A 14,143-nucleotide genomic window follows, 5' to 3' on the forward strand; every position below is an offset into this window, starting at 1 on the left:
AGTGTCTGAATTTTTTTTTAAGGTGTCTGAGAAGATTTTGACCATTTTCTCATTAACAAATCTTTGTTACATGTTTAGTATTATAAAAGTTGTTGCATAAAATAAAATGCATATATGATGACAAGGCACAAAGAACCAGACATTTACTACGAGGGCACTGAGTGTCAGTGACGTAGAGCACCTGAAACCAGACAGCCGACATCGTACGACTGCAGAGCCGCACCTGCATTTCTGAATTTACAGTGCCAGTGTGACTTGTGCTGACTTTTGGCAAGAGAAGTAACAGCAGCAACATTTTAGACCCGCAAACAGCGCTCCCTTTTGGAGAATCTGAAGCCTGCTAAATAAGAAGGAGTGAGTGTTTGTTACACACAAGTTCTAGGAGGTCCATTACATCTAAAAAATAAAAAAACGTCTCCTCATTTCCTGCATTTAAAACCACAAATTCACTGTCTCAGATTACTTTCCATAAAATCCAGGATCTTCTTCCAGCTATCCTCCTGGGCAGCAGCGTGGGGTGCAGGGTGACCTCCCCACCGAGTTATCACTGCAGGAGGAATAAAACAGAGCAGCATTATGATTATTATAATAGTTACATATTCTATATTACAATGACCAGTCTCACATTAGAAAATATAATTACAACAAGTGTAAAATAGGATTTTGCTCTGGTATAGCGCTCACGTTTTGTTGGTTTGACCCTCCACAGGGACTCTCTTGAATTTGGTGTGTAGGGCGGTTCAATCAGGTGACCAGCACCGGGGTACGACAAGCAGGTGTAGAGGTGGGATTTACCTGCAGCCCTCAGGGTCTCCTCAATCTGATGACCAATAAAACAGCGTTATATCTAGTATTCAGGCACATGATGAGACTATTGCTTTTGCAATAGACTCCATTATATTTTAAGAAAAAACAGTAGTCCCATGTGCCCAAAATACTAGACAATCAAGTATTCGGTATCTATGAACAATAATAACAAGTTGAATATCAAAGATATGCACACATATGCAGTTTAAAAATATTTCATATGGAAAACATTTAATAAACAACAATTTCAGCATTTTTTCTATTATTTTTTTTTTTTAATATTTACCTTGACTATTAATAAAAGTGTGATTTTTCATGTGTGAAGCTGTACTGCTAGATACCCAGAGTATGGCCATACCAAATTTCAAGACTTTAGACCAAACAGAACAAATGTTTTCCTTATCAAACTAAATATAGTCAAGACTGCTCAAATGTTTGACTTAACAAATACCACACATAACAAACCCCTATCCAATATGATTTGCACTGACTACTTATCGAGGACTACCTAATAAATGCTTTCCAACATCAATAATTTGTAATACTGGGAGAAAAACAGTAAAATAAGACAGTCTACCAGGTTTGCGTTCTCCACACTTGCAGCGCTCAGGTCATCTTCACTCACTATGTACACTAATGGACAGGCGATGTGCTCTATCTGCAAAAACACAAGATGTCATTCTGGAGCAGAGTTTCTCTTTTATGATTATAAATATCAATATGCACATTGATTTGATATTTCGTATGCATGAGTGTGTACAGTGTGTAGATGTGTGTTGTGGTTTTTACCTTCACATTGTTCTCAGGGGGAAAGTTTTCAGGCAAGGAGACATTTCTGAAACTCACATTGCCTTGATCATCGAACATCCAATTATTCTCATCGCTAACAGGACAAGTTAACAGAGAAAAACACAACTTATAATCAGTCTTTGTTGAAAACAGCCTTTGTGATTCACATTTTTGTCTCTCAAATTCATAAAGTCTATTTTACTAGATCTCAATAGATTAAGACAATTAAATCAACAATGCCCTGCTTTATCTGTAAGACTAAAACTAGTACTTTAGTCTATAGACTTAAACCTGCAGTAGGCAGAATGTTTTTGACATCATTTGGCAACAAATCCATAATAGCCTTTCAGCACATTGTAATTCAAGTGTTCTGAGAGAAAACTAGACTTCTGCACCTCCTAATGGCTCTGTTTTCAGACTTTAAAAAATCTAGCCCGTGACGGTAGACTTTGGCCAATCACAGGTCATTTCAGAGAGAGAGAGTGTTCCTATTGGCTGTGATCTGACTGGTGGGCGGTGCTTGGTATTTCCTCAACTGATCTCAACATGGCTACCGGGTCAAAAACTTTCTCATTTTACAGCTCAACAGTACACTACAAGATGTTTCTGAAAACATCTGAGGAGAGAAATAGGCATTACAGTAACAGAATATTGATTCATATTTGATCAGCGCTGCCTAGTTTGACCATTTGATTGGAGTTCGCGAGTGATTGACAGCTGCTCAGAGACGGCAGGCTCCAGCTCGGCTCTGATTGGTTGTTTTGCTCCAGTCTGTGGATAACATTTTTTAATCATATTTGATCCATTTCTTCCCACTGCAGCTTTAAGTATCACGCGTGATACTAAACCCGACCAGATTAGATGGATTCCTGCAATAATCCCACAGTGATTTCTTGCCAATAAAATCCTACAAGTTGCATCTTTATTTACATGTAATTTGATTCAGTCCTGCCCTCTCCATCTGCGAGCTTGATGGTACTTCCTGTTGGGCCGTTGATACAAATCAAGCAGGATGGCTGGAGGGGAGAACATTCATTGTTAGGAAAGTCAACGTGAATTCACCAAACTGAATTAAAAGTCATTATTAACTTTCTATTGCTTGGTATATAGTATATTTCATTCTAAACAAGCAGGTGTGATCTTTCATGTACACGGAGCTCTGCGTTGATCAAACTGTAGATTAAGAAATGGATGACAGAGAAAGGCCTTTCTGACATACTTTGACACCATCCTGCGTGGCAATCCGAAGAGCCAGGTAGACTCCAAAGGAGAGACCTATGATCCCAATTCTGTCGGCACAGATCTGACGATGTTCTTGAAGTAGCTGGAACGCTGACTGTCCAAACAGAAAAAACAGGACATTTTAAGGGATTGACAAAATAATCAAAGTAAATGTGAGCTTTGACGCAGAAAGAAAGAAATTAAGGGTAACTTAAACTTTACGTTGTAAAGCATCTTATCTTACTTTGAAATATGAATCACCAACATTGATACTGCTTTGTGAGCCGGGCAAATCTTTGTGCCCCAGGTAGGCAAGGGACAAGCTAGCATAGCCTCTGGATGCAAGAAGGGCGGCGCGGTACTCTATCAGTCCTCCACCCATTCCATACAGGTCCAACATGGCTGGAAATGGGCCTGGGCCTGCAGGAAATCAGTACAGTGGGTGCTGTTCAGAGGACACAGTTTGTCCACTTCAAGTTTGTTAGTGAATGCTTCAAGACTTGTGCTCACCAGGTGGCAAAAACAACATCCCCACAACTCCATCCTGGCGAATCTCTGTTCTCTGCACGCCTGGCGCCATGTACCAGCGCTCAGTAGTTACTGCAGCCAGCTCGGTGCTCTGTCTCTCACTGGGTGAAACGTGGCCCTCCAGTAAGGACATGAGCACTACGTATGGAGTCTCTACGTTTCTTTTCCTCAGCCTGTAAGAAAGAGAACATTTCCGTCAAGAAACTCTCATCAACCACTTACCACTTATTGCCAAAATGACAAGCGTTTGTCAGTGTCTGTGTGAACATCACAGGGACTTAAACAAGACATAATTAAATGGACATGAGCTGATATTGATATGATATCACATTTTATTCAAATTAACCTAAAATTCTAAGATGGGTGGGTGCTGGAGGGAGTTGCATTTGTGTAGTCAGTCTGTCACGAGTGCACCTTCATCATTACGGCCCAATTCCAAACCACCCTCTACACTCACTGCTTAACCACTTCCACTCCTTTTCCATTCCAAACCAATTAGCAGGGACTGGAAGTGGGTTATAAAATCCTCCAACAGCGAGCCTGCATCGATGCCGACTTAACGAGCTGCCCTCACTGACGACGTGCAAAGCTGTTTTGTGTTTGTCATGGAACACGCTCCATTGTCAGTGTTCCGTGCGATTACCAGTACAAACATTTACTCGTAAACTGCTCAAACTAAGATAGACATATAATTTATTCTAATTTATTGCCATACAGACGTTATCAACTTGAAGTAAATAGATTGTATTTAGGATCAAATGTACCCCTGTATAGTCTAGAAAACAAGAATATCATAGACTGTTTAGTTCTGCCTGCCTGATGCCTAACAGGGTTTATGTGGAGTTGTTGGGCTTTGCTACAACTGTGAAGGACAACTCAGAGTTGGGTTCAATGCCACAAACTGTTTTTCTTGAGCTCTCAGTGAGCTTGTTTTCATCACCTGCCTCAAACCTTCTCTTGAACCAGGAGCCGGCTGCAGACCCCAGAACAGTCCCATCGGCTCACAGCCCAAATATGAACCCCCGACTGAATGATCCCTGGTCACTATTGAGGAGACAGAGAGGGGAGAAGATTACTAACTGCCTGCATAAAAGTCTAAATGCTTCAAATAATCTGATTTCTAAAAGTTACATCGTGCAATGTGCTTTCTTTCAGAAGTTGTAACAAGCTAATTCATTACATTTGTAATAATTATTACAAAAGCATTACATAAAATCCAATAGGTACTTCGAAACTCAGCGACTCACAGTTGACGGTGCCATCTGCATCTGTATTATAATGGGCGAATGCTTCCCACAGGTCACCATCATCACTTTGCATTTGTGCGCACACTGTGACGGGACACTGTGGGGGCAGGAACCGCCCTTTAATGCTGATCGGTTCATCTATGAGCGCGCGAACAGGAGCGGCTGACAGTAGGGGCGGTTGTCTAAAGCTGCTCTTCCACCGAACTCCACCTGCGAGTAGAAGAAAAATATACATGTGAACTTTAAAGTATTACAAAATAAACTCTAAGAGGTATTGCAGATATTTAAAATGCTCTAATGTCAAGATCAAACAGACCTTGATGTGGAGAAATTTTAACAGTTTGCACGTATTTGGCAGACGATTTTGTCCACAGCAATTGTCCTTACTGCACGTACACACCTATCGGGGACAATTAGGTTCATAGTCTAGCTGAAGATCACGTGACATGTGGACAGGAAGAGCTGGGAATGAAATCCCTAACCAACCATGACCTGACCTTCAGTCACCCTCTGTTACTACTACACTTTACTACTGTTTCTGCATCAAAGTCTACATAACTATAGCCAAAGAGGAGAGACGTGTGCCAGATTGTTTTCACTGACTTAAGTGCAGCATTCATGAGACAATAGCAAGAATGTAAAAAAATATATATCTTGAAATGTGTGCAAATATCCTTTAAAAAAAGGACAAAATCACACTTTGAAACATTTTTTTTAAGCTGCTCATTTGCAATCAGTCATAAAGATAAATGGTGCCGAAAGATTACCTCTTTATAGACAAGCAATTCAGTCTAAATATGAATCCTAAAATTCACTTTTGTATGATTTCTAGAAAATGTTTTATCATTATTTGACAGTCTCAGATGTTCACATACTGTACATATACATACAATCAGACCTTTGTGTAAAAGTCAGCAGGTTAATCCCTGCAGTATTACAGTAGCGCATTTAGTTCAAGTAGATTTCACTGCTCAACTCACACACAAGCTCTCTAATAACTCCTAAAAACAAAGAACAACATTCTTACCCACAGCACGATGCAAACATGCCAGGCTCCTGTGTGCACCGACACATGGTATCATCTTCTTTAATATAAGCTGTTGTATCATCGTCATATTTGCATGACCTCTGACCGTTACGGTGTTTCTGTCTACCCTATAGAAAGAAATGAATGGAAGTCAAATGCATGAAACACTTCAGTGCCTTGTCTGTTTCATGAAATAAGATTCTTCTTCCCAGTCAACGGAGGTGCAGAGTTAAGTACTAAATCTGACAACTGATCCCAGGGTGAACGGTTAACTTTGATGCAAAGTTAGGCTACTTGCTCCTCTCTTGGCGATTAACCCGGACTTTGTCCTGCTTAACTCCCCAACCTGGTGTTGTGTTACAAAACAATACACTGCTGCTGAATGACTGACTAAGTCCTGAAAAATGTGAATTTTTCCAGTTTGCCTGCAGGTTTTTACTATATTATACTACACATTATATTCATTTTTTATTATCATATTTGCTGCATTTCTACCCACTGCAGCTTTAACTAAAAGAAGACTAGAAATGACAAGTATTAACACATATTTCAAAAAACGTTTTCATTTAAAAAAAAAAAAAAGTCAATTGTCAAAATTAAGTACAAGAAGTTATCGTATCTTAATTTTAATCAAAATGACTGTACATTGAAATGCTTTCAAATCCTAACAGTAAGGATACTCAGCAGAATTTCACTCTGCAAACCTGTGATGGAAATGATTTATTAGGCCTATTCGTTTGACATAGTTTTTAAAAAAACAAAAACAAATAGGGAATTTCCCATGCATTATAATGGAGGTGAGGGGGAATTTATATTCTAATAGGCCATGTTTTAGTTTTTTTGTTTTGTTTTTCAAAAAGGCAGCCTAAAGAAAAACGACATTCAATAAGACATATTGAAAAGTAATCTAACTACTGTAGGAACCCATTGTTCAGGAAGCCACTAATTCACACAACAGTATCTGTTTGGTGACAGCACATTTTAAACAAGACACATTTCATACGTGTAACACCATGCTGCAACATAACCATGGATGTACTAGAACATAACACTGAGTAATCCAGTCTGCGAGGCTGACATTGCACTTTTTCTGTTTCCACACAAAAAAACAAGGCAGAGTTTAACTATCGGTCAATGTTTACAAAGTAATCTTACCACTAGGAGCTCTCCCACATAACGGGCTCATAGCAGAGGAAGGTCCTGAGAGGGACTTCCCCCTCAGACATGTGGGGAGAAACGAGGTCCAGTGAAAAGGGGAGTGGTTGACCTAATTTAGCTCTGGATGACGTTGAGGTTTCTCAAAGTGTCCAAACATTGTGTTTCATCATAAACTATAGTTTTCATCAAATGTTTTATATTAAAATTCACAACAGCCTGAATGCAATATGTAGGCTAATAATACATTTCCCCCACATTTTGTAGCCTCTCTCTCTCTCTCTCTCTCTCTCTCTCTCTCTCTCTCTCTCTCTCTCTATATATATATATATATAACAACCATGCCACGTTCAAAGTCACTTAAATCCCCTTTCTTCCCCATTCTGATGCTCGGTTTGAACTTCAGCAAGTCGTCTTCACCACGTCTAGATGCCTAAATGCATTGAGTTGCTGCCATGTGATTGGCTGATTAGCTATTTGTGTTAATAAGCAATTAAACAGGTGTGCCTAATAAAGCGGCCGGTGAGTGTATATATATATATATATATATATAGAGAGAGAGAGAGAGAGAGAGATATAGATATAGATATAGAGGTTTTTAAAAAATAAAATACATATATATATATAGAGATATTTTTTATTTTTTTATTTTTTGTTTTAACTTACATATTTATTATTATGTGCCTTTTTATTTCATTTGTTTATTTGTTTATTTATCACAATTTTAAAGTACTGTTACATCCTCCGGTCCTGAAACTAAAACGGAAAGGATTTCAAAATAAACGTTGCGCTTGCATTAAACGAGTGGAAAGCACAATTATAGCTATTATATAATTAAGAGTGGGGATTTTCTTCCTTATTTGTTTTCAGAAAAATATTTTTGCTGGAAAATCAGTACAGATTGTCTCAGTAATACAACTAAGGTATTTTACATTGAAAAGAAAATATAATTTGTTTAAAGTTTTCCTTCCGGGTCCACCGTCGTGACTTCCGTGTTGTGAACCAGGTTCAGCTAGCTGACTACAGGCCGCCGGCTGATCGACTGTAAAGTTTATAAAACAGTAAACAACCTGAAGGGATCATCATTTATATAACACAGCACCCTGAAACCTTTGTAATCCAGCTCTCAGGTCTGTACCAGCTGTCTGTGTGTTGTGTTGAAACGACTGCTCGTAAAGAAAACAACCAGCATGCTAACATGCTAGCATGCTAGCATGGTGTCTGACTTGTTGGTCATCTCGTACCGTTAGACCAGAGAGATCAACTCACTGCTGGTGATGTGGTTAACACACACAGTTAGTTAACTATCTGCGTTCATATGTTTGTTTGAACCACTGTGGACTTTGAGCTGTGTAGTCAGCAGCTAAAAGGTGCTAGATAACGTCATCATTTAGCTGATGGGTGAGTTTGTGTTGGTGAACAGCTGCTAGCTGCTCTGTTAGCCTCCTCTGGGCTTTAAATACAAGCAGACGTGACACAGTCAAGGCTACTTTACTCCAGGTGTTTCATGTACATTGAAAGGACGCTTCACTTCCTTATAATGTTATCACATGAGGTGTTACTGAGCTTGAGGTATATACTGTAGCACTCAGTGGGAGCTGAAGCTGCTATTTCACTGAGATCTGAGCTAAACCAGATGTTGTCATAGAGAGGCAGATGTTTGCAGTAACTTATGTTTTCAGTTACAGCGTTTTCAGTTGTCTATCTTCATATTAATTAATTTCACCTTTTAGCTGTATTTAAAGTTTAATATATTTAAAAGATAAAAAGGGATAAGATTGCATTGATTTCATTCCTGGCCTGTTGATAATGATAAGTAGTAGTTGCTCATAGATAGATAGATAGATAGATAGATAGATAGATAGTAACTTTATTGATCCCAAGGGAAATTCAAGTTTCCAGCATCACAGTTCCATAGTGCAAAACATGTTAGTAAAAAGGCAGTAAAAAAGTTAGTAATGCAAAGAACAAAGTACAAAAAAATATACCAGATATAAAAATACAAGGAGATGAAGAAAATTGTTTTTGTTAAAAAATGTAATTAAAATTAAAAAAGTGAATATAGTGCAGAGGAGACTGTTAAAAATGAATATAGTGCAGGGTAACTCCAGTAGCTTAGTCTTATTATCTGTCCTGCAGACCAATAATACAATCTGATGGCTCAGGGTACAAAGGATATCCTGAGTCTGTCTGTGGAGCAATCCTTATTGTAAGGTAAACAAGGACTGTTTGTACTGCTTAAACTAATCACATGTTCTTCACACACCAAATACCCCAAGAACAAAATGCCTTAAAGCAGCAGTGGGTAGAAATGGAGAAAAATATGATTAAAAAAAGTTATTTTTATAAAACAGTCAGTATGTCCTGACAGTAGTAACTGGAGCCTTGCCGTCTCTGAGCAGCTGTCAATCACTCGCGAACTCCGATCAAATGGTCAAACTAGGCAGCGCTGATCAAATATGAATCAATATTCTGTTACTGTAATGCCTATTTCTCTCCTCAAATGTTTTCAGAAACATCTTGTAGTGTACTGTTTAGCTGTAAAATGAGAAAGTTTTTGACCCGGCAGCCATGTTGAGATCAGTTGAGGAAATACCAAGCACCGCCCACCAACCGGAGACCACTTTCTCATTTTATAGCTAAACAGTACACTACAAGATGTTTCTGACAACTTTTGAAGTAAGAAATAGGCATTACAGCAACAGAATATTGATTCATATTTGACCAGTGCTCTGTAGTTTTGCCAAATGATGCCAAATATATTCTGCCTACTGCAGGTTTAAGTGTCACACAATAATTACAAGCTAATATAATCAAGTCAATTTATGTATAAAGCGTCAAATCATGACAGATAGAGGTTATTACATTACTGCCTTTAAAGAAAAAAACAAAACATTAGAGCTCATTGTGAGCTCCAGCACTCAGCTTTCCTTGTTTTCAAACTTCTACCTCATGCAACCCTTAAATTTGTGTTCCTTTGATTTTAGCATATGATTTTTATTCCATCTGTTCAGGTAAGGAGACAACTGATCATGAAGTAATTTACAGCAGTGCAGTTGGCTGTATTCTTACTGAAATAACTATCCAACAGTTATTGTTCTATTTCTCTGTAATAAAGTTGTTGGGCTAAGATTCAAACCTCAAGATGAATGTGTTAAAGCGTTTCATTAAATATACTGTGACTTTTTGTGTTTCAGATTTTGAAATCACACGCAGGTCAAACTGGATGGCCCAGCTGGTAACAGTTGGGGCCAGCTGTTAACATCATTTGGACCTGTACGTGTAACATCAGTCCACAATGGCCAGTAGCTTCCGTAGCTACATCTGGGACCCGGTCCTCATTGTGAGTCAGATTGTGTTGATGCAGTGCATCTACTACAGCTTCTTGGGCCTGTGGTTAGCTGGAGTGGACAGTCTGGTGCAAACTAGTCGGTCACTGGACCAGATCTTCAGCTATGAAGTAAGTTATAAAATCTCTGCCAGCTGCGTGATGTACGTTTGTGACACATTTGTAGACTTCTGAAATGGTATTTAAATCTTCCTCTGCTTCGGCAGGTCCTTGGTTTTGCAACAATGCAGGGCAGGCTCTCAATGATGGCATTCATCTTGAACTCTCTCACCTGGTAAGTAATTTCTTCCATTTTTCCTCTGTACATCCAAAGAGATGAGAAGTGTGAAACGAAAATGGATTTATTCACACCTGCACAACTGAAGGATCTCCACCAGCGGGACTAAACACTATTTGAGAAGATATTTATTTACATAAAAATAAAATAAATCAGTCAATCAGTCAAACTTTATTTATATAGCACCTTTTGAAAAAATCAAATGCACTTCAAAGTGCTATACAAGCGATTTACAAATAAATTGACAAATGTCATAATGATCAACAGTTACTCAAAGTAGTAAAATGTTGATAAAACAAAATAAGTAAAATAGTGCACGTTTAAAAATATCAATATTTTCAGGTCCTCTTAGATCCTCTGGAAGGACCTCTGGCTTAAAGCAGCATCGCCAAATCTTTTTGTTCTGCTTTGTGGAACAACTAAAAGAGAAGAACCAGAGGATCGGAGAGGTCTTCCCGGTTCATAAATAATAGATAGAAGACTGGAACATTTATAACTTTGCAGGAGTATCTTTGTATCTGCAACATAAATGAGCACGGCTGATAACGTAATTTGTCTGTGTCATTATTCCTGCAGCGCCATCGGTCTGTGGTTCTTCATCCGTCGGGGGAAACAGTGCCTGGACTTCACAGTCACCGTACACTTCTTCCATATGATCGGCTGCTGGATCTATAATGCTCATCTTCCAGCTGCCTTGTCCTGGTGGCTCGTCAATATAGCCTGCATGGCCTTGATGGCTGTAATCGGAGAGTACTTGTGCATGCGGACTGAGCTCAGGGCCATTCCAGTCAATAGTGGACCCAAATCTAACCTGTGATTTTTTTTTTTTTTTTTTATATTTTTTTTTGACACCAAGCTGAACATCTGTGGACGGTTAACCCCCGAGGAACTCGCTCAGAGGAGGTTTTTTCACTGCTTGCAAAAGAAATGGAGCATGAACCTCCATCAGCATAGATGTTGGATTGTCATCCGTCTCCTCTTCAAGTGATACACCAGATGAACTGATCTATTTATTCATAGCTGCCGCTAAATGTTGGACAGTATTAACTCTGCAGCATATTAAGATACATGTTTTATTGCTTATAAAAGCAGACATCAGTTTACACCTTTCTCTGAACCGAATGACAATACATTTTATTCTTAGTAAATCTTTGTGCTCATTTTAAGTACATTAGCACGAGAATCCCCATTCCCTTGTTTTAAGATTTGCGATATTTCTTCTTTTTTGTGCTCATCTTCAAATGACAAATTGAAACTTCAGAGCAAATACAAACTGTCTTAAAAAACAGCAGAAGAGCAACAACAGGGACATTTTCTCTCTCTCTCTCTCTCTCTCTCTCTCTCTCTCTCTCTCTCTCTCTCTCTCTCTCTCTCTCTTTGTGTTGGTATAATTAATTACAAGCTGGATGGGTTGGCAAACAAACATGACCATCATGTACCAGGATATTTTGAAATGAAAATGTTCCATTTACACCTCGCTGCAGTTTAGAGATGCCAATGTGCAAAATGACCTACACAAAGCTTTTATCATGTTTCCTTACAGCTGCATCTTTAAATTTAAATGTTGGGTAACAAGTTCAAACAGGTATACTATAGTTTTCTGACACAATAATCAATCATTGTGTAAATCCAAATGTGGGAAAGAGTTTTCTGCTTTATAATCTCAACACATCATTAATCAGAATATATAAAATCTGTTTAATTTTTTTACCTTTCTGGATTAAGTTTGTACATTCAGTCTCAAAATGCTCAGTTTTCAGGCCTTTCCTGTCAAGCGTGTTGCACAGCTAGCGTTGTTTGTTTCCGTCTCTTTATGTCATGATGTATTATGCAGACATGGGGGCCACTTTGGGGACAGATTGTCAGACACCAGCTGTGTTCTGACAGCAGACTGTCTGTGTTTCTGAAAACACTATTACTGTTTGTGGGGACGTAACGTTAAAAACCCCCTGAAATGTGCAGTACTGGTGGTTTCTGGAACACTTTCAGCTTTCTCATTTAACAATGGCTTTTAAGACTCAGTCTAAATTAACGGCGTATTACTCGAGTATTATAGGTCCTGTGACACATACGGGTATCTTTTAATTCTGTGTGGTGACTGTCAGATCTTTGCAGCTTTGATAGTGCAGACTATGCCGTGTCTGGTTTTGAAATCAGATTTCTAAAGTGTAGTGTAAGTACATCATTATGCTGCAGAGGTTGATATTTAAAAGTTGTACAATAGTTGGACATTATTGGGAAATACATTTGTTCGCTTTCTTGCTGATAGTTAGATGAGAAGGTCCAAAGGTAAAGAAATTAAACTAAGCACCTTTTTACTACTTAACTAATTACTTTTATTGTTACTTTTACTAGTTCACTAATTAACACATTTCTCGGCCGATTAAAACTCAAGTGTAAAAATGAAAAGTTATGGTTTTACCGGGGTTACGTGTAGAACTATTTCTTTGCTGGAAGCAGTGTTATCCTGGAGTCCTGTTGGCAACCCCAACTTTTCTTTAGCTGTTTCCTCCCTATTTCCAGTTTTTATGGTAAGCTAAGCTAACTGGCTGTATTGGCGTAAACATGAGACTCGTATCAGTCCTCTCATCTAACTCTCGCCAAGAAAGCAAATAAGCGTTATATCCCAAAATGTCAAACTATTCCTTTAAGTTGTGTTCAAACCCATGACGATTCTTTCTAAGCCAGTGTCCCCTACTATTGGATTATTTCTTGTAACGGCTGCTCTGAAAGTTTTCACATGCAATGCCAGCTTTGTATTCTTTAACAAAAACTTTATAATGTATTTAAATACAAAGAACTGGAGAGATGGACCTATTCATGTGATTAAATTCTTGTTTCTAGTGCAGAAACATCAAAGATGAGGTGTCCATATGTTTTCCTCCTCTCTGAACATTTAAATACAGGAGGGTGTCGGCACCAACATCAAGGAATTGTGGTACAATGCAAGTGCTTTTGTGCATATGCTGTTTAATAAAGCACGGTAAAACAGTCTCAAAAGAATCCATACAAGTAGATTCACAGATATATTTCTTAAAGGTATAATATGCAAGAATGAACTGAAACCAAAGTATAGCCTTATACAAAATGAATCCCTCTCAATCATCACTTATGCCCCGCTAGCAGTGTGTGGCGAAGTCTGTTTCTGCAGAGACCCTGCAGCCCTCTGCCTGTATTTTCTCTTTTGTTATTATTTTGCTTTACTCGGGATGCTTCTGGGCGTCTGCAAAGTGGCTTTGTTCCCCACGTGGGGGTGTAACCCCCAGCCAATAACAGCACACAGGATGTGCAGCCCATTCAGGTGGTCAATACCACCACTTTGTCACACACCTCGGCTTCTGATACCGAGGCACAAGTCTCCACATACAAAGAGGCCGTATATCACGGATGATAACAGGTTGTGTTATGTGCATGTCTTCCAGTGATCCCGCTGCTCCTCTCTGTGCTGTGAGTGCAGCTATGATCAGTGTGTCTGTAGTTTGACGAAAGAGCAGCGCTGAGCCACAGCCAGCAGAAAGGAAGCCTGCATTCATTCAAAATCCGGCAACTTGGCACCTTCCCGCGGGGTTATGTGGAGTTAGTTGTGTTTATTTGTGTTTTAGAACGTAACCGCCGGAAACAATCAGAAAATAGCTTTTTATTTATCTGATTTGCTGCTTTGTGCTCACTAACGCCGCTCTCTCTCTTCAGTCACTCTATACCTCGCTTGACGATAGCTGCTCTCTCTCCCTCTCGGCCAGTTG

At 39.0% G+C, this 14,143-nt stretch overlaps 2 protein-coding genes across 2 annotated transcripts; one reads left to right on the forward strand and one right to left on the reverse strand.

The window, feature by feature from the left end:
- Window position 1: 1 nt before the first annotated feature.
- Window positions 2-7,038, reverse strand: LOC119498789 (peroxisomal succinyl-coenzyme A thioesterase-like). Its single transcript, XM_037788224.1, has 12 exons — window positions 6,775-7,038; window positions 5,620-5,747; window positions 4,593-4,802; window positions 4,290-4,389; window positions 3,328-3,518; window positions 3,062-3,237; window positions 2,816-2,932; window positions 2,527-2,612; window positions 1,597-1,690; window positions 1,385-1,465; window positions 685-820; window positions 2-547 (listed from the first exon to the last, which is right to left on the reverse strand). The coding sequence occupies exons 2-12, from the start codon at window positions 5,705-5,707 to the stop codon at window positions 447-449; spliced, it is 1,380 nt and encodes a 459-aa protein (XP_037644152.1). The 5' UTR covers window positions 5,708-5,747; window positions 6,775-7,038; the 3' UTR covers window positions 2-446.
- A 700-nt stretch (window positions 7,039-7,738) lies between these two features.
- sys1 (SYS1 golgi trafficking protein) lies at window positions 7,739-13,393 on the forward strand. Its single transcript, XM_037757945.1, has 4 exons — window positions 7,739-7,904; window positions 9,972-10,234; window positions 10,330-10,397; window positions 10,977-13,393. The coding sequence occupies exons 2-4, from the start codon at window positions 10,073-10,075 to the stop codon at window positions 11,215-11,217; spliced, it is 471 nt and encodes a 156-aa protein (XP_037613873.1). The 5' UTR covers window positions 7,739-7,904; window positions 9,972-10,072; the 3' UTR covers window positions 11,218-13,393.
- The last annotated feature ends 750 nt before the right edge of the window (window positions 13,394-14,143 follow it).

This window comes from Sebastes umbrosus, chromosome 1 (assembly GCF_015220745.1).
Source record: "Sebastes umbrosus isolate fSebUmb1 chromosome 1, fSebUmb1.pri, whole genome shotgun sequence".
Taxonomy (NCBI): domain Eukaryota; kingdom Metazoa; phylum Chordata; class Actinopteri; order Perciformes; family Sebastidae; genus Sebastes; species Sebastes umbrosus.

Bases quoted from the DNA above. Each gene is read 5' to 3' on its own strand.
- sys1 (XM_037757945.1), top strand. From the start codon at position 10,073: ATGGCCAGTAGCTTCCGTAGCTACATCTGGGACCCGGTCCTCATTGTG. The intron at 10,235-10,329 runs GTAAGTTATAAA...CTGCTTCGGCAG, and splicing joins ACCAGATCTTCAGCTATGAA to GTCCTTGGTTTTGCAACAAT. The intron at 10,398-10,976 runs GTAAGTAATTTC...TTATTCCTGCAG, and splicing joins ATCTTGAACTCTCTCACCTG to CGCCATCGGTCTGTGGTTCT.
- LOC119498789 (XM_037788224.1), bottom strand. From the start codon at position 5,707: ATGACGATGATACAACAGCTTATATTAAAGAAGATGATACCATGTGTC. The intron at 2,933-3,061 runs GTAAGATAAGAT...CTGTTTGGACAG, and splicing joins TTGGTGATTCATATTTCAAA to TCAGCGTTCCAGCTACTTCA. The intron at 548-684 runs GTGAGCGCTATA...TTCCTCCTGCAG, and splicing joins GAGGGTCAAACCAACAAAAC to TGATAACTCGGTGGGGAGGT.